The 26,020-nt window shown below is 49.8% G+C and overlaps 2 protein-coding genes across 3 annotated transcripts in view; one reads left to right on the top strand and one right to left on the bottom strand.

Annotated features, from left to right (window-relative positions):
• The window catches only part of NGEF (neuronal guanine nucleotide exchange factor), a 102,469-nt gene extending 94,197 nt beyond the window's left edge, over positions 1-8,272 (bottom strand). Inside the window, exon 1 of one of the 2 annotated variants that reach the window (XM_073877062.1) lies at positions 8,103-8,272. The gene's annotated coding sequence lies outside the window, so the exon portion shown is untranslated. The remainder of the gene's footprint in view (positions 1-8,102) is intronic. The other variant, XM_073877047.1, reaches the window with a different exon arrangement.
• Positions 7,262-24,501, top strand: NEU2 (neuraminidase 2). The gene is made up of 3 exons (XM_025886671.2): positions 7,262-7,365; positions 22,068-22,272; positions 23,563-24,501. The coding sequence occupies exons 2-3, from the start codon at positions 22,072-22,074 to the stop codon at positions 24,499-24,501; spliced, it is 1,140 nt and encodes a 379-aa protein (XP_025742456.1). The 5' UTR covers positions 7,262-7,365; positions 22,068-22,071.
• Positions 24,502-26,020: the final 1,519 nt, after the last annotated feature.

Here is a 26,020-nt window from a genome sequence, read left to right as displayed (position 1 = left end):
TCCTGGGCATCACTTCCCAGTGGTCCAACACTGGCTTCCCTTATTTGTGGTGTCTCTAGGCTGTCAACTCTCTGGGTTAGGACATGAAGTTGACCTTGTCAGTTGTGGCCTTGTGTTCTGGGTGGCTACTGTCCACCCACATGTTGAACACAGGTGCGTCTGCTCTGGGCTGGGCCCCAGGGTCCCCAGAGAGCAGGCAGGAGGGAATTCCCTGATGTGGCTCATCATCCCAAAGATGACTCCTCTGGCTTCTCTTGTCCTTCTAGAAACTTCTCTTGTCTGTGCAGCGCTAGAAGCATTCCAGTGCCTCTGCATGCCTCCTGGTGAGATCCTGTGATCTCTCCAGAGGCCTGCAGGTGGGAGGGAGGTGACTCAGGCCCTGAGGAGGGTTCACCAAGGACATTAGGTAAACTGAGGTTTATTGAGGCATGTGCTGTCAAGCTCAAGACCCGTAGCGTGTGCCACGGTAGAGAGGGCACTAGAGCATCCAAGGAGAACAGAATGCTGGAGGGATATATGGAAGGTGATAGAGCGGTGCGCTAACGGGCAGGAAGGCTAGGATTTCTGTGTTGGTTTCAATGAGTGAGTTATTCGAGAGGGGATATTTTTTATTTTTTTAAAGCTTTTATTTATTTGAGAGAGAGTGTGCATGTGAGCAGGGGGAGGGGCAGAAGGAGAGGGAGAGAGAATCTCAAGTAGACTCCACACTGAGCACAGAGCTGGACATGGGGCTCGACCCCACGACCCTGAGATCATGACCTGAGCCGAAATCAAGAGTCAGACACTTAACTGACTGAGCCAACCAGGTGCCCCAAGAGGGAGATTATTATTTTTTTTATTTTTTTTACAAAAACAGCAATAGTGGCAGAGAAGTTTAGGGATGTTGGTTTCTTTCAACTATCTCCCACCTAAAATATCCAGAGAATTGGGATGAATCTGGATGGTCCCCCGTTCTCCTTCCAGCTGCCTGGGATTTAAACCAGTGGCTGCAAACCAATTTTTAGAAGCACTTCAAACATCAAAAAATTAATAGTTACATAGTTTATGTACTTTAGAAAAATTCCAATTCGCACATCAAACCTGCGATTTCATAGGTATTAATGCTTGGGGTGAAAATAAGTAGAGGATTTAATTTAAAGCCAATCTGTAGAAACTGTTAATAGCACCAGTGGTACATGGAAATGTCAAAAATTGTAAACGTGCAAAGTCAATGATCGACAAATCCGGAAACGCTGAGTTGGAATCACCTGGATGAACCAGATAGCACAGAGTTCATTCCTCTTCCGAACTCAGGCTTTTTTCCGTCCCTATATGCCCAGGGTTCCCAGACGGTGGCTCACTTTGAGAAGCAACAATATCTGGGGGCTTTGAAGAAGTGCAGAATCCTGGGCTCTCCCCCAGAGCCACTCAGCCAGCAGCCCTGGGCAGGCAGGGGTGGGGACGGCGTCATGTTGTGACCAGCCCTCCAGGGGTTCTGACAAATCCTGCTTCAGCTCAGCCTTCTGAGCCTGAACCTCGGCGAGGCGGAAAGTCTGCTGAAACCTTGTGCAGGAGTGTGGGTTTGCACGTTTCCGGGGGGTAGGGGGCGGGGTGGGGGCAGGGCCATCCACGGCTGGCATCAGGCCCTAAGAGGGTGAAGACCACTGCTGTCTGAGGTTCCTGCCACCATGTTTCTCTGCCATTTATTGCCGTGTTCATGAATCCGTGTGCTTTAACTATAAATAACCCAAACCTTGCTGGGCCATCAGCAGGGCACATCCAGTATGTACAAAACGGCTGGTGGGTGTCTGGGACCTCCCCACACCAACAAGACCCTCGAGGACCCAGCTGCGGGCTGCCCAGCCCCCAGATCACAACAGCTGTCTCCCCAGAGCCTGGATCTGTTAGTGTTTCTGACTCTTCCTGAGTCTGTGCTCTCTACCCAACTTGGTTTCTCCTTTCATTCCTCCTGACAGGGCTCCAGCCATGGCTTCCAGCTTAGACTGATGCTTGGGTCCATGCTGGTGTCCCACCTGTGCCACCCCCCTGCTCCTTAGCTCTCTGTCCTCCAGGGCTCGTCCCTGGAGGGCGGGGCCCACTCTGTCCACAGTGAAGTCCAGAGACTTCTGTTCATCCATTGACCCCTTCCTCTGCCCAGCAAATACTGAGAACCCACATGCCTTCGGCCATGGGGGGATGGACGAGCGGGTCCGATGATCACAGCACCGGACTACATGACAAGTTGAGAAGTCCTCCGGCTGCAGCTGGCCAGCCACCACACTCCAAGCCCCACCTGGTGGGGTTCTCTGATCCTGCAGAACCTGGCGCTCATCACAGACGCTCAAATCACACGGTCAGGCCAGGGTCCCCAGTGTAATCACCAGGGTCCTCATAAGAAGGAGGCAGGAGGGTTCACGCTCTGTGCTCCAGCCGAGGGGGCAATGGCGGCTTCATGTGTCCTCCTGCACACTGGGCAGAAGATGCCCCTGATTGGCCTGGCACCTGGAAGAGCGATCCTGGCCAGGTGGAATGTCACCCATACTTGGCTCAGAAGGAGCTGATTGCCCACTGCCAAGCTCGCGGCCTGGAGGTGACCGGTTATAGCCCTCTGGGCTCCTCTGATCGAGCTTGGCGTGATCCTGATGAACTGGTCCTACCTGAGGAGCCAGTGGTCCTGGCCCTGGCTGAAAAGTATGGCCGGTCTCCGGCTCAGATCCTGCTCAGGTGGCAGGTCCAGTGGAAAGTGATCTGCATCCCCAAGAGTATCACCCCTTCACGTATCCTCCAGAATATCCAGGTGTTTGGCTTTACCTTTAGCCCAGATGAGATGAAGCAACTAGATGCTCTGAATAAAAATTGGCGATACATTGTGCCCATGCTCACAGTGGATGGGAAGAGGGTCCCGAGAGATGCAGGGCACCCTCTGTACCCCTATAATGACCCATATTGAGACCACCGCTTCCTGGTTCCTTCCCAGCTCTCTAGCTACAAGGTCCTGCCACCCGCAGAAAGGAGTTAATAAAGCCATTGGAGCATCCACACTAAAAAAAAAAAAAAAAAAAAAAAAAAAAGGAGGCAGGAGGGTCAGGGAGATTTGCAGGTGCTACCATTGCTGGCTTTGAAGATGGAAGAGGAAGCCACAAGGCAAGGAAAGTGGGTGGCCTCTGGAAGTTGGAAAAGACAAAGAAATGTTTTCCCCCAGAGACTCCAGAAGAAAAGTGGTCCAGCTAACACCTTGGTTTTAGCACAGGGAGACCCATTTTGGACTCTTGTCTTCCAGAACTGGAAGATGGTGCATCTGTGCCGTTTGAAGTCACTAAGTACGTGCTCACCTGTTGCGGCAGCAACGAGAAGCTAATACGCTCTCCTTACAGATGGAGCCCTACGTCTAGGAGGTTCATCCATCGTTGATTTCCTCAAATTCTTTCCATGCCAACAGTGATCAGACTCATTTTTAAAGATTGGAGCCCTGTGGTTGTGCCAGGAAAAAAAATGCCTTCTCTTACCGAGAAATATTCACTGGAGGGAAATCATCATCGGGTCCAATGTGCAGACACCTTGGGCGGGTGTGCAGTCTCCCCAGCTGACCCGAATGGCACATGCAGGGAAGGGAGACCCGAATGGCACATGCAGGGAAGGGAGTTTCCCAAAGCTGGCCAGGCTCAGAGCGCTTGGAGCAGGTTGGATGAACTGGCCGGCGGAAGCCAGTTCTCTTTACACTTGAGGGTTCTATGTACACTTTCATGCTTAGTGCTCAATTTTCAATGTGAGCTGATAAATTCTCTACTCCTTAAGGTCAGTGTTTATCCTGGGAAAGAGGATCTATTTTTTATCCTCTAGGCCGACTGGGATAACAACAGTGAAAGCCAAGCCCTTTATGTTCATCATCTCATGGAACACCCAGGACAATCCTAATGATCGTTACCGTCCTTGTGCCATTTCCCCCATTTGTACAATGGAGGATGTAGAGGCTCAGAGAGGTTCACTGACTCAGCTCAGGTCACACAGCCAGCATGCGGTAGAGGCAGCCTGGCCCTGGCAGAGAGCATGATTTCTAAACTAGGGGTGAAGACCACCTTGAATTTAGGACATTCTGACTTAAAGCAAACAGCCTTAGAAGATTATAGACAATTCGGAGAGAGAGAAAAAGTAGACAGTGACTGAGCCTGGGGCCCAAGGTTAGATGTGGTCACATCTACCCATGCTCCTTTATTTTGACAATTTCTGTGATATTTCTCCAATGAATACACAAATCAGCCGTAATAATATTTTCCCAAACATAGCCTAGGTGGGTCTGTTTATCTTAGATTGAACATCATGATGGCTTCATCGTGACCCCGAGCTAGAATCTCTCCATGTCTCACCCTTGACTTGGAACCCAAGTTCACCAACTGCGAATGACTTTGATCTTGACTCTGAACGGGTTCCAAAGAGGCCAGAACCCCGTGGAAAGCATGTTCCAGAGACCGGCTCTGATATCTCAGGCACCAGGAAAAATTGTCCCTGTGCCAAATGCTTTTTTACTCCGGAAACAGAAAACCTTACAATCGTTTTAAAGTTCAAAGCTAACTTCCTAAAGAGAAACTTAGAGAAAAGAAGGCTTTCCTCCAGCATTCAAGAATCTACCAAGGAATGTTTTTATCACTCAGATGAGAGAAAAAAATATATCTTTATAGATATACTCACTTTCATGAGTGGATTTTAGCTCCTTGTGTCAGGGTTTTATAAAGTTAAAATACTTGGAAGTTTTTTTGTCCCATTAGTGGGATTTAATGGGAATCTGTTTGGGCTCAGGGACGCCCAAACAGTGAATCAGCTGTGAGGGAGAAATTGCGTTCTCCTAACCTACCTATTTGGACAGCAGTATGGGGGATGGAGGGAGCTGAGGGGCCTTGGGAAAGGGGCGGGGTGGGTGGGAGGTTGTCCATCTCATCACATCTTACCACTGCCCCGGGCGGGCGGGCTGCGAACACAGACTGGCTGGACAAGGTGAGAAGAAGTCAGCGTGCCAGGAGCTCAGTGCCGTGATGGAATGACCTCCCTGACACAGGGAGGTCATATAAACTTGACTCAGGATTGAGCAAGGCTTCCCGAGTCAACCCCAGGGAGCCACCTCCAGACAGGACCTGGGGGTCAAGGTCCTCAGACCAGCTTGCCTTCCTCCCTTCTCCCAGCTGATCCCTACCCCAGAGGCTCCCAAGCGTTTCTGAGCCTTTGAAGGCATCATCCAAGCTGCTTGTTCCCTGGAGAGCCTGTTCTCTCTGGAGGAAACATACTCATTAAATAATAATGAATCAGCGCCCCATTTTTAAACTCATCAAAGATCTGGATAATAAATGGGCAGAGCTTCTAGCCATGGGAGACGCTGGTGCTGGTGCATGAGCCTCCAGTCAAAAGTGAAGGTGACTGAGGCAAAGCCAGCTAGTGCTGGAGTACAGGAGTGCAGGGTGAGTTCCCCGTGAGGTGGGTTGGCCATACAGACCCCCACTGGGATCTCCAGGAGGCTTTGGGGTCCAGGCATCTTGGGTTGCAGGCCACCTCCCTCCCCCTTCCTTTCTGCTCCAGCAAACCCATCCCATCAGCAGGCTTTATACGGGCCTCATGCTTCCCCTCATGGTCCATGTCTCTGCCTCTTCCGTCCCCATGCCCTGCAGGGTTCCCACTCCACCTGCGAATACGCTCTCTGTGAAAGTGTGCTCTTTGAAGGACTTGGATCATTCAAATAGGGTAAGCATGAAAATATTACCTTATTTTCAAGTTAGAGAGCCTTACTTTATAATACATAAAACCATACCCATTAGTTCTTCTCCTCTTGTAAACAATTAAGAAGTGATGTAAGATTGTTTAATGATGCTCAGCTCAGAGGCTACTTCCTCCATGCAGGCTTCCCTGATACCCCTTTGATAATCGCCCGAACCTTCATTCTAACACGTGATTTTCCCCCCATCCCGAACACAAGGCCAGTGGAGGTAGAAAGATTGAGAGGTGGCCTGACTCAGGTTCCCAGACACCCAGGTTCTTAATTAGCCACCTGAGCTCTTCTCCCAAAGAAACCCACTAAGGAACGTTCCAGGCAGACGCCCCCTCTGTAGTGCTCCGTCTTTTGCCCTGACCCAGTGGGGTCTCCCAGGGACACTCAAGGACTGCTACCAACCAGGGAGAGGAGTGCAGGCTGTCATCTTCTGTGGGCATTTCCTCTATGTCCAGAAGACCACAGCTCCAAAAGTGGGGGAAGGTGAACCCAAGGTGATGAGAACAGTAATTCCTCCTGAGGCCCAGGCTGCTCTGCCCCAGCAGCTCCCTGAGACACCAGGGGGAGCTCTGGAAAGCAACGGCCGCAAGGCTCAGAGATATAACCCCATGGCTCAGCCCCGCTGAAACGCCTCTAGGTCCCACAGTCCGTAACCATCCTTGGAGGGAGGAGGGGATTCTGTGCCCCCCTCATGGAGGGAGGGCCCCTAACCCGGCCTTGGGGTTCTGGTTCTCCTCTGCCACCCTGGTCCCATCTGTGCCCCCAGCCCTTCTGCCAAGCCTCACTTGCCCAAGCTGCTCACAATTATTTGATGAAGGAATACAGGCAGGAATTGTGCCATTCTGTGGTGGTGCTGGGAGTATCCTTACTTGGGGAGGCAACGCGCTCGTGGAGCTGGAGAAAGGGCCCTGAGTAGGCGATGTTTGGTGTCAGGCTGGCAGGCTCGCGTGGGCTCTTAGAACTCGCCTCCGCTGAGCCTCTGGGCTGGTCTGTGCACCGGTGGAAGCCCCCTGGGCTGCCCCGCTGAGGCCAGAGGGGCCTCCCACAGGCAAGGGGGAGTTCTTTAAGCGATTGTCTTCCTCCATCTCTGGCCACGGGGAGAAAGGTGTGGCCCCTGACTCCCACCACCTTGCTGTCACCCTGCCTTCCCCGTGGGGGTCCTCTGTAAGGGAGGGGTTTGCCAGACACAACACTTTGGACTCCAGGAAGGGGTGGGGTTGAGAGTGGGGTTGGGGAGATGGTCTGTTGTCTGATTTCCCAGAAAGCTTAAGACACCCCCGGAGACGCTGGTTCCTACCGCTTCCACGCTGCGCAATGCCAAGGGCACCAGAGAACGGGCAGCACTGAACACGGAAGAGAAAGTCAGAGTGGCACACGGAGAGGGGAGGGGAGGACAGAGGTGTGACAGGGACCCGGGCCATTCCCATCAACGGTCTTACTGCCTAAACCTGAGTATTGTTCCAAAAGACGAAACCGGGTGGGTCATCGGCAGAACACGGCAGAACGGTCACAAATCCCGGAGCCCCAAGTCTGCTTCTGCTTTGCCAGTGACTATGCGAACATCCCAGATTTTAAATCAAGATAGAAAAGAAGAGCCCACCCACCACCTCCAAGAGCAGCGCGTCCCCCGACATGTGAGTCACACCATGCTTTGGCTTGATGCCAGGCAGGTGTATGCGTCTGGAAGGTTCAGAGGGGTTGGGCCTTTTGTCCTTTTGAGATGGGACCCTGAGGCGCAGGGGCAGTAGGAGGGGGCGGCAATGCGGGCGACTGTCACTCCAGGGCGGAGACGTCCGGTCCCCCGGTGTGCTTCCTGACCCTGAGGTTTGAGCCGTGGCACATAGTAATCACAGTTTGTCTGGCACTTTACAGTTTACATATATACGGTTTTTATTATGGCTGGAGCCATGGGCACACAGGCCTCCGCGCTCAGAAGGGCCCTTCACTTGGTTTAACGCTCTGCTGTTGCCATTCTTAATACTTTTAAAATTCTTCATTCTTGAAATTCTTAACCAATTTCGAACAGAGGGCCTCACGTGTTCAGTTTGCATGGGACCCTGCCAATGATGTAGCCAGTCCTGTGTGTTATCTCACTGGTTCCCATAGCCTTGACAGGAGAGGGGCCTGGAAGGGATCATTACCCCACTTCACAGATGGGCAAACTGAGTCCTGGCAGGGAACGGTGAAGCCAAGACCAGACTCAGGTCTCCACAGTGAAATTCTCTCTTGGGGCTCTTTCTCAATGAGTGGATGCGTGGTGGTCTCCTTTTCCATCACACACCTGCCTGGGGTCTTTCCAATCCGGCCACAACCCCCATTCCCTCTCTTATTTCATCTTGTTTCATTAAGAATACCAAAACTGTTTGCTCACCTGCCAGTGAGGTGCTCCTGGGGGATGGGGCCCCCCTGGACGATGTTTCTTCTCCTGTCCTCCGTCCTGTCCGGGGGCCCCCCCCCTGAGCAGGTTGCCGTGTCCCCAGCAAGATCTGCGCGCCCTCCACCCCGTCCCAGAGAGCCTGCAGCCAAGTGCTTTGTCCTCTCCTAGAAAAGGCTCCCGGGGAAGCATTCCTGACCTTCAGACCTGACTCGGCCCAGAGCTGGCCCCATGCCCATGACAATCACTTCCTGCCTGGGTGTTTACCTTCCTGGGCCCTATGGGCTCAGCCAGGGTGGAGGCTGCACACCCCTGACCCAGAGGCCATGCAGGAGTGAAGGAGCCACCCATGGTCAAGGCGGGGAAGAGCTGTTACCAAACCCTGGTGCAAGGTAACCCCGATGGTCCCTTGGCACACCCGACCCCTCACCCCTCGGCACTGGCCAGGCAGCCACACAGCACTCGACTCTGAGGCTTGGGAACGGGCTTGGGGTCCTCTAGGGTTCCATGCACTTCTTGCACCTTGCCATCATGCCTCAGCTTGGTCACCTCCAGCTGTGGGACACCCGCTGCTTTGTGAGGGTGCTTGCCCCGTTACTATGATTATCATTATTGCTAACAGCTACCTTCTATTGGGCGACGGGTACGGGGCTAAGAACTTTATTTAAGCACTTTATGTAATCCTTGTGTAATCTCTGTGAGCAGAGAATTGTACCCATTTTAAGAATACAGGAACAGAGGCTTAGAGAAGTTGATCGTCCTGCCCAAGTTCACATAGCTAGTAAGTTGGGGACCCAGGATTCAAGCTAGGCCAATTGGTATTAGAAGCTGGGTTCTTAACCACTACCATCATTTGCCAAGCCTAATTGCCAGAATGTTCATTTTTATAAACTCAAATTGGCCGTTATGTTGGCTCTCTCTTGCTGGCCACAAATTAACCCCAGACACGGTAGCTTGAAACAGCACACATTTGTCATCTCACAGTTTCTGTGGGTCAGGAATTGGGGCACAGTTTAGGTGGGTGCTCCTACTCAGGGTCTCACACGGGCTGTAATCCAGGTCTCCTTCCAGGCTTATGAGATTGTTGGCAGCATTCAGTTCCTTATGGGCTGTTGAACTGAGGGCCTCAGCCCCTCACTGACTGTTGGCCTGAGGCCACCTCATGGGCCTCTCTACCGTGACACCTCGTCACCAGGAAGATAGAAGTCACTGTCTTTTGTAGTCTACTCACAGAAGTAACAGCCCATCACTTTTGCTGCCCTCTACTTGCTAGGAGAAAGTCATCAGGTACAGCCTACACTCAAAGGTAGGGGATTACACAAAGGCACGAATGCCAGGAGGTAGGGATTGCTGAGGGCCATCTTTGAAGAGCTGTCTACCACAGCCACCTGATGGCCACAAAACACTGGTTTCAGTTTTGCCTCTAAAAGCCGGGTAGAAGTAGTCTCTTATCCATCTGTCATCCATCCATCCATCCATCCAACCATCCATCCAACCATCCATCCATCCAAACATCCCTTCATTTATTTAACAAACATTTGAGCAGGATATTATAAGCCAGACCCCACATTAGGCTCAGAAGATACCAGAATAAATACAGTTATTCCCACTCACCCACCTTGTCCCCCACCACCAAAGGCTCCCCAACTGAGCTTCCATAGATACTGGTGTTGCAGGGAGGGTCTGCCAAGGACTTGTTCTTCAGGATCATCTTCCCTTCACCTGCTACACTTCTGCAACTCCTTTTCCTCTGCTCACTCTCCTTTCATTGTTGTACTTGTTTAAAACCCGTGTTTTAAGCAAGTCCTAAATGCAAAGTGTTATGGTAGCTGGGGCCTGTGAGCATGTGCGTGCGTGAGTGTGTGTGTGTGTGTGTGTGTGTGTGTAGGGTTATATCTGATTTTCTTGGCATGCTTTCCCCCTTCCTCATTAGCAGTTTTCTTGTGGGCCCGAAGCTTTTTGGAGACATCTCTCTTGCCACATATACCCCCAGCGCCCAGCTCAGAGCCCTGCCTGCAGTAAAGCAGACTGTTGGTGAGGTGCCTGGTGGAGTGAGAGCAGGGGCTGAGCCGGAACAGGTTCCCCGCTCCTGGATGGGCAGGGCCAGAGGAAAACAAGGGAAACTTGGGCCGCAGCCTTACCTGCCTATGGACCCCATCTCCTGACCCTGCTCCCCAGAGCCCAGGGCTGAGTGAAGAGAGTTGACGGGGTCTGTGGGATTTACATCTTGAGGTGGCCAGTGGATGTCTTGGGAGAGGAATGATCAAATCTTTCATATGGGAGACCATTTATTTCATATCTTTGGGGAGCACCTAGTAGGTAGAGATACCGTGCTAGGCCCTGGGGGTGCCACTGGGAGCATCTCGAAGGTGAATCTAATTTCTTTTTTTCTCCTCCACTCCATCTCACTGCCTTGGAATAGCCCTCCAGCAGTTCTTACCCTGACTAGAGCAGCGGCCTCTAAACAGGTCTCCTGGCTCAATTGCTTCCAGTCCTTCCCACTCCATCCCACTCAGTATGCCATGTGAGTCTGCTCACAGCCCTGATCTTCTCACTTTCTTGCTCAAAAACATTTTACATAACCTCCACGAACAGTTTCGTGAGTATTGGTCTAGAAATGTTCTCTCTGTACCCAACCTCTCTCTCTCTCTCAATCTCTCTCTCTGTCTCACACCCCCCCCCCCCACCAACACACACCTGTGTATTTTCCTTCGGTGGGGCCACAGCATGTATACACTGTTCTATGTTGTCTTGATGGTTTTCCAATTCTGCACACCTTGGAGCCCTGCACTCTTTAATGACCATCTACTGCTCTGTTGTAAGAATATTCTGGGATGATACTGACGGCCATGGACTGAATGTTTGTGTCCCCAAGATTCATATGTTGAAAACTAACCCCTAAAGTGATGGTCTTAGGAGCTGGGGTCTGTGGGAGGTGATTAGGTCACAAGGATTCTGCCTATGAGGGACGTATAGAGTCTTACAAAAGAGACCCCGGAGACCTCCCTTGCCCTTCCACTATGGCCGTCTATGAACGGTAGAGGGCTCTCACCAGACAGTGAATCTGCCAGCGCCTTGCTCTTGAACTTCCCAGCCTCCCCAACTGTGAGAAATAGATTTCCGTTGTTTATAAGCCTCCCAGCCTATGATATTTTGTTATAGGAGCCCAAATGGACTAAGACACAGAGAAATCCCTTTCAAGACCTGGGATGTCCTTGACCAGAAGCTTTTGTGATGTTTTCTGGGTGATAATTTTTGATAGCTCAGTAACAGACTTAATAATCATAAAACAAGCATTTTAAAGTGAGGATTATAAATGTGCATTGGCAGGAATTGAACATTGAAGTGTAGTAAGTTTAATTCCTTACAAGAGAATTTCTTTTAAGATTATCTAATAACTTCCTTTGTTGAGCTTGCTGTTGGGAGTGGGGAGAGGAGAAGAATTTCAATGTTTTAAATTAAAAAAAAATATAATTGTTATTTTAAAAATACATTTGATTTTTGTTTTAAGTAGACTTCATGCCCAGCATGGAGCCCAATATGGGGCTTGAACTCATGACCCTGAGATCAAAACCTGAGCTGAGATCAAGAGTCAGACCCTTAACCGAGTGAGCCACCAGGCACCCAAACAAACATTTGAAATATATAAAGGCCTGATCAAGAAAAAGACTGATCAGAAGCATGAATAATTACCATGATATCTATTGGCTGCCTCTGGGCCAGGCTCAGTTCTAAGCACTTTACACAAATTAGCTTGTTTAATCATCACTATGGTCTTATGATGAGAGAGCCAGGTATATAGAGATTCAGTAGCTTGCCCAAGGTCACGTGAAATTTCCTGAACACACAGAAATGCTGAAAAGGGTATATATATATTACATATATCATCTGTGTAATGTAAATATATATTTGATCTCAAAAGTAAGGCAGGTGAATCTCTAGGGTGCCATAATTCTATATCTACCCCAGTGAGCTAGTTTATTAGGGTTTATACACATGTGGCCAGAAGATATGTTTAAGTTCACAGCTATGGGGGAACAAGAATAAAAACTTTGGACCTGAACACAGCAGGAAATTTGGAGAGGAATTATTTGCTTTATTATAAATAATAAAGCAAATGTCCCAGGCCATAAGTAGAAAGAGAATCACCAATAAGAAAATAGAGAACAAGCTGGGTTTGTACATGGGGTCCAAGGTTTTGCTGCTCATGAAGCACAGAAACTCTAAAATAGAAATTGAGGGAAAAAGTTGAGAAACTGTGAACCATTAAGACTGAGGTAGAAATGACTATGGGGAGGTGTCCACCATCTGGGGCACTACCGGGGGCACCTCCATCACCACACCCGACAGATTATTCCCGGTGAGGGTGAGCTCACACACAAAAATTATAAAACATTTGGGGAAGACCAATATGAAGGATATAAATTATTAAAACATTGGTATAACATATCAAAACATTTGAGTAAGTCCAATATGAAGAAAAGCATCCCACAAAAATGGGAGGGTTGACATATGAAGAGATAGAAACAACAGAATAATATAAAAAGACACATTTAAAAACTAAGTCTGTTTTGGGGCGCCTGGGTGGCTCAATCTTTAAGCGTCTGCCTTCGGCTCAGGTCATGGTCCCAGGGTCCTGGGATCGAGTCCCGTGTCGGGCTCCCTGCTCGGCAGGAGGCCTGCTTCTCCCTCTCCCACTCCCCCTGCTTGTGTTCCCTCTCGCACTGTGTCTCTCTCTGTCAAATAAATAAATAAAATCTTTAAAAAAAAGCCTGTTTCAAGTGCTTTAAGAGGTAAAGTAGTAAAATATCTGAAACAAGAATAAGAAATTAATTTTTTAAATTAAGACTTTATTTTTTAGAGCTGTTTTAGATTCATAGCAAAACTGAGAGGAAGGTACAGAGGTTTCTCATTTACCCCCTGCCCCAACCCATGCACAGCCTCCCCCACTATCAACATCCCCCACCAGGGTGGTATGCCTGTTACAATAAATGAATCTACATTGACACATCATTATTATCCAAAGTCCATAGTTTACATTGGGGTTCACTCCTGGTGGGTTTGGATGAAGATATAGTGATATTTATCCATTATTATGGTACATTACAGAGTATTTTCACTGTACTAAAAATCATTTGTGTTTTCCCTACTCACTCACCCTACCTCTATATCCCCTGGCAACCACTGATCTTTGTACTGTCTCCATTGTTCTGCCTTTACCAGAAAGTCATAGAGTTGGAATCATACAGTATGAAGCCTTTTCAGATTGGTTCCTTTCACTTGGTAATGTGCCACAAGTCTTTTCATGGCTTGATAGCTCATTTGTTTTTAGGGCTGAGGAAAATAATTTTTTTTAAAAAGTAGTTTCAAAGAAGAACTAAATAGAAATTGTAGAAATAAAAAAATATTGCATAAAAAAAAAAACTTAGCTACAGGGTGACTGGCTGGTTCAGTCAGTTGAGTGTGCAACTCTTGATTTTGGGGTCATGAGTTTGAGCCCCATGTTGGGTGCAGAGATTACTTAAAAATAAAATCTTAGACTGTTGAATCACAGACCTATACCTCTGAAACAAATAATACATTATATGTTAAAAAAAAAAAAAAGAAGATAGTAGGAAGGGAAAAATGAAGGGGGGGAAATCAGAGGGGGAGACAAACCATGAAAGACTATGGACTCTGAGAAACAAACTGAGGGTTCTAGAGGGGAGGGGGGTGGGGGGATGGGTCTAACCCATGGTGATGGGTATTAAAGAGGGCACGTACTGAATGAAGCGCTGGGTGTCATACACAAACAATGAATCATGGAACACTACATCAAAAACTAATGATGTAATGTGTGGTGATTAATATAATAAAAAAAAAGAGATGCGAAAAAATAAAATCTTGAAGAAAAAAAAAGCTTAGCTAAACACAACTTTCAATTTGGTCATTTGGGCAATATATTTGCCTTCTCTGGCCTCTGTAGCTTGTGTGCTTGTCTTTCTCCTCCACAGAAATAATCAGATCTGGGACCTCATCCATGATCTCTCTCCATCTCCTCCCCAAGTTAGTATGGCTATTCAGTAAGTACGCTGGAAGAGTTAACCAGTTGGTCCCTTGGAGTCAAATATAAGCTAAATTTGTAAGGTAAGTCAAGCCCATTTTAATAAGCTCTTTAGGCTCTTTTTTTGAAACCATTATTTCCCCACTTAGTATTCTGGCCAGGATAGAGTCAATAGGTACCCTTAAGCCACATTTTAAAGCCTTTCATTGTATTACCATTATTTTAAAAATAATACCCTTTTAAACTAATATTATTCATGTGCACCTAGAAAAATACAAAGGAATCAGTAAATATCACTTGTAATCACACTAGTTAAAATTAATTAAAATTTGGGACATCTGGATGGCACGGTCGATGGTTAAGCCTCTGACTCTTGGTCTTAGCTTGGGTAGTGATCTCAGGGTCATGAGGTTGAGCCCTGTGTTGGGCTCTGCACTCAGTGTGGAGTCTGCTCAAGACTCTCTCTCCCTGGGGAACCTGGGTAGTGCAGTCGGTTGAGCCTCTTGACTCGTAGTTCCCACTTGGGTCCTGATCCCGGCGTGGTGGGTTCGAGCCCCCGAGTCAGGCTCCTTGTTCAGCGCTGAGTCTGCTTGGGACTCTCTCTCCCTCGCCCTTCTCCACCCCGGAATAAATAAATAAATCTTGAAAAAAAATTTTTTCTCTCTCCTGGAACATTTGGGTGGCTCAGTTGGTTAAGTGTCAGACTCCTGATTTCAGCTCAGGTCATGATCGGAGGGTTGTGAGGTCGAGCCCTGCACTGCGCGTGGAGCCTGCTTGGGATTCTCTCTCCCTCTCCCTCTGCCCCACCCCACCTCGTGTGCTCTCTCTCTCTAAAATAACATAACTAAGTTAATTAAAAGCAATTAATTTTGTTCCATACACTGTGCTAAGTTTTGGGGGTGTAGCAATGCATATTTTCATATAATTTTTGTTTATTTTTTATTTTTAAAGATTTTATTTATTTATTTGACACAGAGAGAGAGAGAGAGAGCACACAAGCAGGGGGAGGGGCAGGCTCCCCAAGGAGCAGGGAGCCCGATGTGGGGCTCGATCCCAGGACCCCAGGATCATGACCTGAGCCTGAGGCAGACTCTTAATGACTGAGCCACCCAGGGGCCCCTAATTTTTGTTTATTTTTATATAGATTTTTGAGTGTATAATATACACATTTATAAAAGTGGGATCCTGCCATGTTTGCCATCATGTATCCTCCTTTTTAAACTTCAAACCATCCCAGCATTTTCTTGTGCATTATCTAGTCTTTGAAACATGATTTTAATTAATTGGTGCCTAATATTCCATTTTATGGATGAGTCACAATTTCTTTAATCAGCCACTTTATTTTTTAAATATTTATTTATTTGAGAGAGAGAGCAAGAGCATGGGGGGAGGGGCAGAAGGAGAGGGAGAGTCTCAAGCTGACGCCACACAAGTGCAGAACCTGATGCGGGGCTCAGTCTCATGACCCTGAGACCCCGACCTGAGCCAAAACCAAGAGTTGGACGCCTAACCAACTGCACCACCCAGGAGCCTCTAGTCTGCTTTTGGAAACCTCTTCTGTGACCCAGTGAGTTAGCTGGAAGACAAGAATTTAGTAAAGGTGTCAGCTTCAAGGTGATTTCCCAGACCTCGCACCATAGGGTGTGGGTCAGAGCCAGGGGGCTGGGTTTACTGGGCCCCTCACATGGGAGGGCCTTCGGGTGGGGCTTTCAAAGAAAAATTCAAGGTCCATGGCAGTCTCTCTGAGGACAGTAAGAGGGCTCTAGACCAAAGCAGGACAGGGAACCTAGGGGACACTCCACTGTGAGGCAGCCAGAGAGATCTGCCCCCTGCCAAGGTGGGTCTATACCTGCCTCTGAGCTACTGGATCCATCTGGAGCTGACGGTCCTTTGAGAGGACTTTGTCCAGTAGAAGGAAAGGGAATGGATGAGGAAGACCTCCCTCACCCCGTGGTCCTAGACAATGAGATAATCAACAGTTTATTATAAAATAGGCTTTGTGTTAGAGGATTAGCCCAACCTGCAGGCTAACGCGAGTGTTCTGAGCACATTTAAGGGGGGCTAGGCCAAGCTATGATGTGCGGTAGGTTAGAGGTATTAAACGCATTTTCAACTTCCGATATTTCCAACTTATGATGGGTTTGTCGGGATATAACCCCATGATAAGTCAAGGAAGCTCTGTATCTTCTGGTTGTGTGCTAGCCAATGTCTCATCCTCCTGGGAACAAACTCTGGCCTGTGGAGTCTTAGGCTTTGTCCTGGTGGGTGCAGAAGAAAAGGGCTCTTTGTCAGGTACAAGCATCTAGTGAGTCCCTGCCACGTGCCAGATGCTGGATTAAGAGATTTAGATGGGTTTGGGGCACCTGGGTGGCTCAGTCGTTAGGCATCTGCCTTCGGCTCAGGTCACGATCCCGGGGTCCTGGGATCAAGCCCTGCATCGGGGTCCCTGCTCGCTGGGAAGCCTGCTTCTCCTTCCCCCACTCCCCTTGCTTGTGTTCCCTCTCTCGCTGTCTCTCTCTCTGTCAAATAAATAAATAAAATCTTTAAAAAAAGAGAGAGAGAGAGAGAGAGATTTACACCAGTTTATCTTGCAAGATCTTCACGGCATTGGCCCTGCCTGGAAAGACAGGCTTTATCCATTCACTCAATTGATGAGCACTGATGGAGCACCAATGATGTACCAGAAAGTGCTCTTGATATTGGATTGTAGTAGCAGATGAGGCATAGGGTCTCTCTTCTCATGCTGCTTGGAGTCTACTGTGATATTTTTTCTCCCATTTTTTTCAGAGGAGGAAACTGGGACCTAAGAGGTCAAGAGAGTTGCCCTCCTTCTCCAGCTGGCCCTGGCAGAGCCAGGAAAGGAGCCGAATCCAGCATGGCTCTTGCCCTTGCCCTTGCCCTCGCCCTCCCTCCCGCCCTCCCTCCCTCCACTTCTGGATTGTCCCTGGGAAGTTTGTTCCCTGCCATGCACACATTTTGCTCGCTGCATCCATTTGAGAAGCAAGCTTGACTCAGGCTTCCCATGGCTCATTCTGATTCACTATGACTGTAGAGAGAGCTGGACAGACTTCCTGTTGGTTAATGAGTACCAGTGTCCTAACTGGGCCAAAGCTGGGCTTGTATACTGGCATCGCCCTGGAGCATGTTGGCAGATGAGTGGGTGGCAGAAGTCGGGGCCTCCCTGAGACGTATATAGGCACTGGCACAATAGAGGAGGGCCCTGAGACTTGCGGCTAGCCTGGAGGAATGCGGGAGCCCCACTGTTGTTCTAGAAGCTGGGTTCCCACTGCCTCTGCCACACACCCCGACTTCCCACCCAGGCACCAGGATCCCACTTGGAACACTCTCCCTGATGAACGGCTTCTCTTGGAATTGATCCACTTGTTCATTTGTTAACAGAAACGAACTCTTCTGTACAAGGTAATTATGAAGTGATGGAGCGATATTGAGAATGTCCTAGATATGGAGGTTCTAAAGAGCGTGACAGCTCATCACCCTCAGCCCCCCATCAGGGCACCCACTCTCTTCTTGGGGTGCCCAGAGTACCTGCCGGATGGGGAAGGATGGGGAGAAGGCTCCGGTTGGTCAGCTCAGGAAAACTGCTCATTCCGCCCTCACGTTATTGCTGGTCTGAACTTCCAGGAGGCGGCTCCGTGGTCCCGGACTGGCATGGGGATCAAGAAGCTCCTGGGGTAGGAATCCCCGCAAAGCACTGGGCCCGTGCCGAGTTGTTGAGCCCACTGGAAATAGGGTTTTCTTGGGAAAAGAAGCTGCCGAAGCTTCAGGCTTGTTGCCCCACATGCTTGCTTTTGCTGCTCTTCGGAGAGGCATTTCAACATGGTAGCCAGCAGGCAAACGTTCCACCCAAAACTAACCCCAAGAACAAGGGCTGTTTCTCTCAGAAAAGCTGTGACGTGTGCCTCTTTCTCCCTCCACCCCTCCATGATTGGTTCTCACTTATTATTATAGGCTGCTGGAGGGCAGGGACCAGGGCTTATCTGTTTATCTGTTTCCTGGCACGTAGCAGGTGCTTAATGCAAATCTGTGAATTGCCAAAGCATTTTCCTGAAGTGGGCACATGGAAGCCTCTGGAGTTGCAAGGTGCCCATAAGGTTGTGCTCCCAACAGGAGAGAGAGAGAAGGCAGGCAGGACCGCTTGCCTTTTCTGAGAAAGCCATTCTGATCCGATCTCACCTCTGAGTCCTGTGGCGGGAGAGCCCAGTGGTTAGGGGTGTGGGTTCCGGAATTTGGCAGCTCTGAGCTCACACCTACCCACCTCCACCACCCACTCAAGGCAGTCACCTCCTGTCTCCCTGATCCACTTCTCAGTTTCCCCACATCTGAGTTGGCAGTACTACAGCCAGCCTCATGGGCTGGGCGGGGAGAAGTGAGCTTCCTTGGGCAAGTTGCTTCGCTCTGGGCCTGGGCCCCACAAGACCACAAGCCGTGCCACCTGCTGGTCGCCTTAGGTGGGACCATCTGAAACTGCTGCTATTCAACCATTTCTGACCTACAAAATGGTGGTTTCTCATGGTTCAACCTGACATTGTCACCCCACTGACCACCTGGATGCTGGCGCTGGAGGTGGGCTTGTGCCGAGGACCCTGCCCACCCCTCCCCCAAGGAGGAGAGAGGAGCCCCCATTGGAGACAGAGGCACCTGCATGGTCACCCCCTACAGCTCCCTTCTTGCTAGGTGGGGAGACAGAAACCAGGGACGTAGGTTCTTGCCCAAAGATACACAAAGAGGGGACCTAGGACTGGAATCTGATTTTTTGACTCCTAACTCAGTTCTCTTCCCGCTGTGTTGTGGTCTCAAGCCGCTGCCATGGTGGGAGGCAGGGCTGGGTGCAGATGGGTCGGCCACCTACACGAGGTGCTAAAGCACCCCCAGAAATGTAACGAGGCGCGGGAAGATGGTATGTTCCAGAACTCCTTCCAGAGGCAGTACGGCAGGGAGTTAGAAGTGTCTTGAGTCCCGGCTCTGACACTTAGGGGTTAGTGAGCTCAGTTTCCTCAGTGTACCATGGGATTAAAAATAGTGTCTATTTCATGGGGGTGTTGTGGGTATTAAATGAATACATATTTGTAATTTATATTGTAAACATTAAAATGTATAAATACAATTTACAAAAAAACTTTTAGAAATATAGTGGAGTGCCTAAAATAAGTGTGCTGGCCCTTCGTAGAGGCCATGTAAATGTCGGTGATGATGACTGTGAAGACATTTGGGGATGGTATTGTCAGTGCGTGTGCCAGTCTGGGCCGGTGCTAAGTTGCTGACAATAGAGAGGAACCCTCGAATTCACACAGTGGTCCCTTTTCCTCTGCGCCTGCCCTCCTGTGCCCGCTTTGGCTCAACATTCACATGGGACAAATACTTAGACAAGTAGCCCATGTGGGACTGGGTTACACGTGTCCACAGCCCCCCTCCCCCTGCATGCCAGCCTCTCTTCCACAGGGACATGGCTCTCAGCCAGGTTTTCAGAGGGCAGGGCACTTGTAAGGTCAAATAAGGCCATCCCTGTCGAGTGCTCAGACAGGTCCTGGTCCTAGTGAGCACTATTTGGTATTTGGCCATAAACTTAACTTCCCATCCCCATGTCCAGGGATCTTTCTTTTATGCACAAAGCATCCCGAGCATCTAGAACAATGCAGGGCACAAGGTAGGAACACAATAAACATTTGCTAAGTGAATGACTACATATGCCCCCACCCTAAAGGAGAACAGCGTCTCAGGAGGGAATCTGGAAAACAATGACAGACACTATGGAAATCAATTCAGAATACTTGAAGCTGGGCATTCCCAGCTCCTCCCTAATTTGCCCTCCAAATTTAATTAATTTTGCTGTTTCCCCGTTTCTAAGAACCTGGCTCCTCTTTCAAGTATTCTGACTCTGCTTCATCCAGGCCTTTATTTTGTCTCACCTGGGAGCTTGCAACAGATACATCTTTTGCCCATGCCCCCCCCACCCCTTCCCTGGAGCCAAAAGAGGGACTTCCTAAAAAATAAATCAGGTTAGATCACTCCCTTGCCTAAACAAATTTGAAACCTTCCCATTGCCTCCAGGCGAACATCCAACTCCGATGGTCACCAGCATTGGTCACCTGGAAATGCAAATCAAAACCCCAGCCGGATGCCACTTCACACCCGGTAGGATGGCTGTTATCAAGAAGACACAATAGGCAGTGTTGACGCGGAGGGATTGGAACCTTTCTACAGGGCTGGCGAGAATGTAAAATGTTGCAGCTGATGTAGAAAACAGTCTGGCAGCTCCTCAAAAAGTTAAACATGGAAGTACCATATGACCCAGCAACTCGGCTCCTAGATAAATACCCAAGAGCTTAAATAAACTGTTGATCAGTTTTCTTGGGAACACTGTTAAACTGCCTCTTTCTCCCCCATTTCATTTTTATTTGTAATCATACTTGATTATTTCCCACTACATTTCATAACAAAGTTTCAGCCTCGTTGCCACTATGTCTACTAACCTCCCGCGTTCTTGAATTCCAGTTATCAGGTCTAGATCTTGCCATGAAGACTTAGTCCTTCCATCCAATTTGAGGCAAACACACATTTTTACCTTGTGCAGCATTTGCCCTTCTTGGTTGTATTTTGTCAGATTGGCCTAACAATAACCATTATGGATGGAATAAAATACTGATAGATTGCACTAATTTCTCCAAAATGTTAAGTTAAGTTTTAAATAGATAATACATGTCCACGGTAGGAAAAGAGGCAAGCAGGAGGAAGGGCATACGGAGGAGTGTGCTTCTTACTGCTCACCCCACTTTCCACTTCCCCTCCCCCAAAGCTAGTTGCTGGCGGGGCTCCCCAGGAAGCAGGCTCTGGAACCAGGACAGAAGGTTGATGGGGGCACCTCCTGGGGTCAGCTCAGTGGGAGGGAGGGGAGGGCAGTAGGAATGGGCAGAGGGAGTCTCTGGGAAGCCTCAGCTGAGCCCACCGGAGCCCTGGAGCTGCGCCAGCCCTTGAGAACGTCCCAGGTAGCACAAGGGAGCCAGGTCTTTATGTTCTGGGCAGGCTCATCCTCGGAGGCAGCCCTTCCTGGGGTATGGCCTCGGTGCTTTTCAGATGGCAGTCCTGCCCCTCCTCCTGTCCGTCTTCCTCTGCAGCCGGCACTCCCTGAAGTGGGAACCAGCTGGCCCAGCATGGAGACCACTGTCATCCACAGTCCCCAAGTCATCTCCAGCTCTCCCTACCCTTTTTGGTCAAATGCTTATTTTTAATTTTTATTTTCTTATACGTCCAGAAGACCCTTCCAGCCCACGTGAGCTGTCAGGAGACCCTCTCTTCTAGCCCCGGCACCCCCTCCCTGCCCCAGGGGTGGAGCCCACATGGCGGGTGTAGCTGGGCCTTAGTTCAGAGCCTTGAGAATCAAGGCTTCCCCCCTCCACCTTTTTTCCTTTTTTTCTAAGGCAACTTTCTAGGGCTCTGCAGTTATAAAAAAAAACAAAAACCTCCCATGTGTCATTTTCTGGCAGTTGGACAGATGCAGAGCATCACTCCAGCAAGCACTCCTTTCCTGCCCAAGGTTTAGCATTTGATTGATGAGTTGGGTTTGGAAAAGGCAGTTGAAGGTGATCACAAATCTGTTGTAAGAAGGTTTATTAATTTATAATAAGAATATAGCACAAAATACTCTTTTCCAAATACCTTCTCTCCGATGTCTCACGGACAGATTGCTGCCAAACTCCCTGGGAAGCATGTGCACAATTGGTAGACAGGCTCTTGGAATGTCATAAAAGGGGATGAACCCCATGCAGTGAGAGGACAGGTCACCCCAACATTGGGTGGCTTGCCTGTGGGATGAGCAGCACTTGCCTGGGAGGATGGCTGTGGCCCCATCTCAGGATGTGACTGCAAGAGACTCATCTTCTTATCCTGTGCCCACCCCCAAGCCCCATGGCATCCTGCCCTGTCCTGCAGAAGGAGAGAGTGTTCCAGTCAGGAGCCCATGCCTACAGAATCCCCGCTCTGCTCTACCTGCCTCAGGAGAAGACACTGCTGGCCTTTGCAGAAAAGCGGACGAGCAAGACGGACGAGCACGCAGAGCTGATTGTCCTGCGCAGAGGAAGCTATGATGCGTCCACCCACCACGTCCAGGTAAGGTAGGGTGAGGCTACAAGTGCTCCTCTGGGAGTACAGGGCCCATTCCATCCTTAGATGACTGAGGTCTGGAGAACAGAGGGACCCGGAAACCTATCAGGGATGGGGCAGAGAGGGTGTCTCCAGGTGATCACCTAGATCTCACATGGGATCACCGTGAACAAGTCAGGTTGTCATGGCTGCATCTGCTTTATTGCGTGACGGGACAAGTCAGTCAGGAGACTGATGTTTGGGAAGCTTCCTACATCCCTGAAAACCTAAGGGAGGAGGAGTTTAGTAGCACATAACTGGGGGTGGATTATATCCTTTTAGTAAAATTAACCTGGGGAGCAGGGTGAAGGTTGGAGTAATTTGCTTGTGTCTTAAGATTCCAGCATGTAGACCAAATAGTTAATTTTGATTAACTACATCCAAGGCTGGCTTATCACATCTGAAGGGCTTAATATTATTATTATCATTACCTTGTGGTCATTATAACACAGTAGCTATCTGGAGCATGGGGTTTGAAGCAGATGGACTTGGGATCAAGTCCTGGTTCTATCACTTACCAGAGGTGTGGTGTTGGGCAACTTATCCACCGCATCTAAGCCTCTCCTTCTCCAGATGTGAGGTAGAGCTAGTAACACCCGTGCCCCAGGCGTTAGGGATTAGCTTTAGATGAGACGACAGACGTCAGGCTCTTTGCACAGTATCCATCCGTAGAATCGTCCGTCGGTGGAGAGCTATTAATGGATGGGGATAGACTACGGAACTGCAGTATGTATAGACTCAGGGACTGTGGAGGCTCAGTGTGAGTCCTTGGTGTTGTGGTGCTGCCCCTCCTCGGCTGCATCAACAGACTATGATGTGTAGAAATGGGAGGTGATTGTCTTCTTCTGCCCCACACTGGTCAGACTGTTGTAGTTACTCCAGGGCTTTACTTGTCAAGAATGGGAAGCTGGACTGGGCCGGTAGGTCCAGGGAACCAGGAAGAAGCTAGGAATGGCTCGTGTCTGCATCATCTTTGTATGCTGGGGTCTGGCACATGGCAGGTGCCCTGTAATGCATGGTGCTCTTCAAATGAAGAGGGCGCTGCCTCGGAGGGAGTGAGCGGGGCCCTGGCTCCCCCCGCTCTGGGGAGGCATTGTGCAGATGAATGAGTGCTGCACAGAGAGCTCTTTCCGGTGACCTTTGATTTTTAGCCCCTGAGATACACCCCTTTCCCCCACATTGCTGCTCCTGGCACCGTCACTGCCACTGGCCATTTCAAAGTTGTTCTTCTCCACCCTTCTGTCCCCTCACATTCAGTGGCACGCTCAGGAGGCGGTGGCCCAAGCCCAGCTGGAGGGCCACCGGTCCATGAACCCGAGCCCCTTGTACGATGAGAAGACGGGAACCCTCTTCCTCTTCTTCATTGCCATCCCTGGGCAGGTCTCCGAGCACCACCAGCTCCACACCAGGGTCAACGTGACGCGGCTGTGCCAGGTCACCAGCACGGACCATGGGAGGTCCTGGAGCCCTGCCAGAGACCTCACCGGCCTGGCCATCGGCACGGCCCACAAGGAATGGGCCACTTTTGCAGTGGGTCCGGGGCACTGTCTGCAGCTTCACAACAAGACCCAGAGTCTGGTGGTGCCCGCCTATGCTTACCGGAACCTTCACTGCCTCGGGGGGCCTTCCCCATTTGCCTTCTGCTTCGTCAGCCACGACCATGGGCACACATGGAAGAGAGGAAACTTTGTGGCCCAGGACACCCTGGAGTGCCAAGTGGCTGAGGTAGGGGGTGCGGAGCAGAGGGTGGTGTATCTGAACGCCAGAAGCCCCCTTGGAGCCAGGCTCCAGGCCGAGAGCACCAACGAGGGGCTTGACTTCAAGGAGGCCCGACCAGTGAAGAAGCTGGTGGAGCCTCCCCACGGCTGCCATGGGAGTGTCATCAGTTTTCCCAACCCCCATGCGGGCTCAGAAGCCTCAGACAAATGGTTGCTCTACACCCACCCGACTGACCCGCAGCAGAGAGCCAACCTGGGAGTGTACCTCCACAGGCGGCCCCCGGGCCCCGAGGCCTGGTCGGAGCCTGCTCTGCTGGCCATGGGGAGCTGTGCTTACTCAGACCTCCAGAGCATGGGTGCCGGCCCAGATGGGTCACCCCAGTTTGGGTGTCTGTATGAATCAGATAATTACGAAGAGATGGTCTTCCTCATGTTCACCCTGAAACAAGCTTTCCCAGCTGAATTTTTGTCTCAGTGAGCCGGTTGTGTGGCCATCCAGGAAGGGCTCCTGACTGAGAGGCCCACGGTTTCCCCTCTGGGCTTTGGAGGCCAGCTCTTGGTTCCCTTCACCGAGAGCATGTGCAGACACCTGCCTCCTGCCTGTTTTCTTCCTTTGATGTTTCAGTCCTTCTAAGGGATTCAGTTTTGAGCCCAGAAGTTGAAGGAACCTGGCTTCCCACAGCCCCTCGACAGGGAAGGTGCAGAGAGCTGTCGCTCTGCTTGGCTCAGCCTGCCTGCTTCTAGCCCCAGCTTTGTGTGGGTCTTGATAAATGATGGAGTCCAGCCCATTTCTTCTTGGTAAATGCTCATCATGTTCCTGGGGAAAGGCTGAGACAAAGCTGTAATAAATTAGCAGAAGGGTCTGTGTGTGCGTGTGTGTGTGCGTGCACGTGCACGTGTGTTCTCAGTGATGCTTTAGAGGAGAGACCGCACGGAAGACAGCTTTGCAGGGAGGTAAGGCAGGTCTAGGGACATTAAGCTAATCTAAGTCATTGTGTCGGTTTCCCAGGGCTGCCGTAACAAATCAGTACAAACTTGGTGGCTTAAAATAAGAGAAATTTATTCTCTGACAGTTCTAGAGGCTGGAAGTCCAAAATCAAAGCATCAGTAGAATTGTACTCCCTCCGAAGGCCCCAGGAGAGAACCCCTCCTTGCCCTTGACCCCAGGCATTCCCCAGCTCATGGCTACCTACCTCCCTTTAATGCCTCTGTCTGTGAGTGGCTTTCTCTCCTTCTCCTGTGTTTTCTCTTCTGTCTCTTACAAGACACCTGTCATTGGATTTCTGGTGCACCCAGATAACCCAGGATAATCCTGCACTCAATTATATTTGCAAAGACTCTTTTCTTTTTTCTTAAATTTTATTTGTTTTATTATTGTATGTTAGTCACCATACAGTACATCATTAGTTTTTGATGTCGTGTTCCATGATTCATTGTTTTCAAAGACTTTTCTAAATGTCACCTTCACCAATTCTGAGGGTTAGGACCTTTTGGGGCCACCATTCAACCCACTTTTGGAGCCACTGTTCAACCCACTACAGGCATCAGAAGTGATTTAGTATAGGTGATGTAGCTAAAGGTGGGAATGAAATTCAGATGAATCAGATAATTCAGAAGAATGAAGGGGGTAGGAGGGGCTGGGCTGTTGGACGTGTGTCTGTGGTACAGAGCTGCGCTGGGGCATCCAGTCTTTGCGGTGACAGGGATGCCACCACGTGGAGGTGAAGAGAGAGGGGCGAGGGTCCTGTGCTTGTGTAGTCCTTCCCATATAGAAAGAGCAGGGAGAAGGCCACTACCCGGTTGTCGTGAGGATGATAAACTGAGAGGGGAGCCCTGGGCAGAGGGGGCTGACACTTCTCTGACCTCTGGGGTCTTCAGGGGCCTTTGTCATATGTCCCCGTGGAAACATGGACTTGCCGCCTGCCCCCATTAGAGCCCCTCCTACCAACTGGATCAATCTAATAGTTTGATGGCAGCGATCAACGACAACAGTTATG

The sequence above is a fragment of the Callorhinus ursinus genome, unplaced genomic scaffold, assembly GCF_003265705.2.
Source record: "Callorhinus ursinus isolate GAN/ISIS: 27379988/994484 unplaced genomic scaffold, GSC_fseal_2.0 scaffold2, whole genome shotgun sequence".
NCBI lineage: Eukaryota > Metazoa > Chordata > Mammalia > Carnivora > Otariidae > Callorhinus > Callorhinus ursinus.
This window is presented reverse-complemented; position numbering and strand designations above follow the sequence as displayed.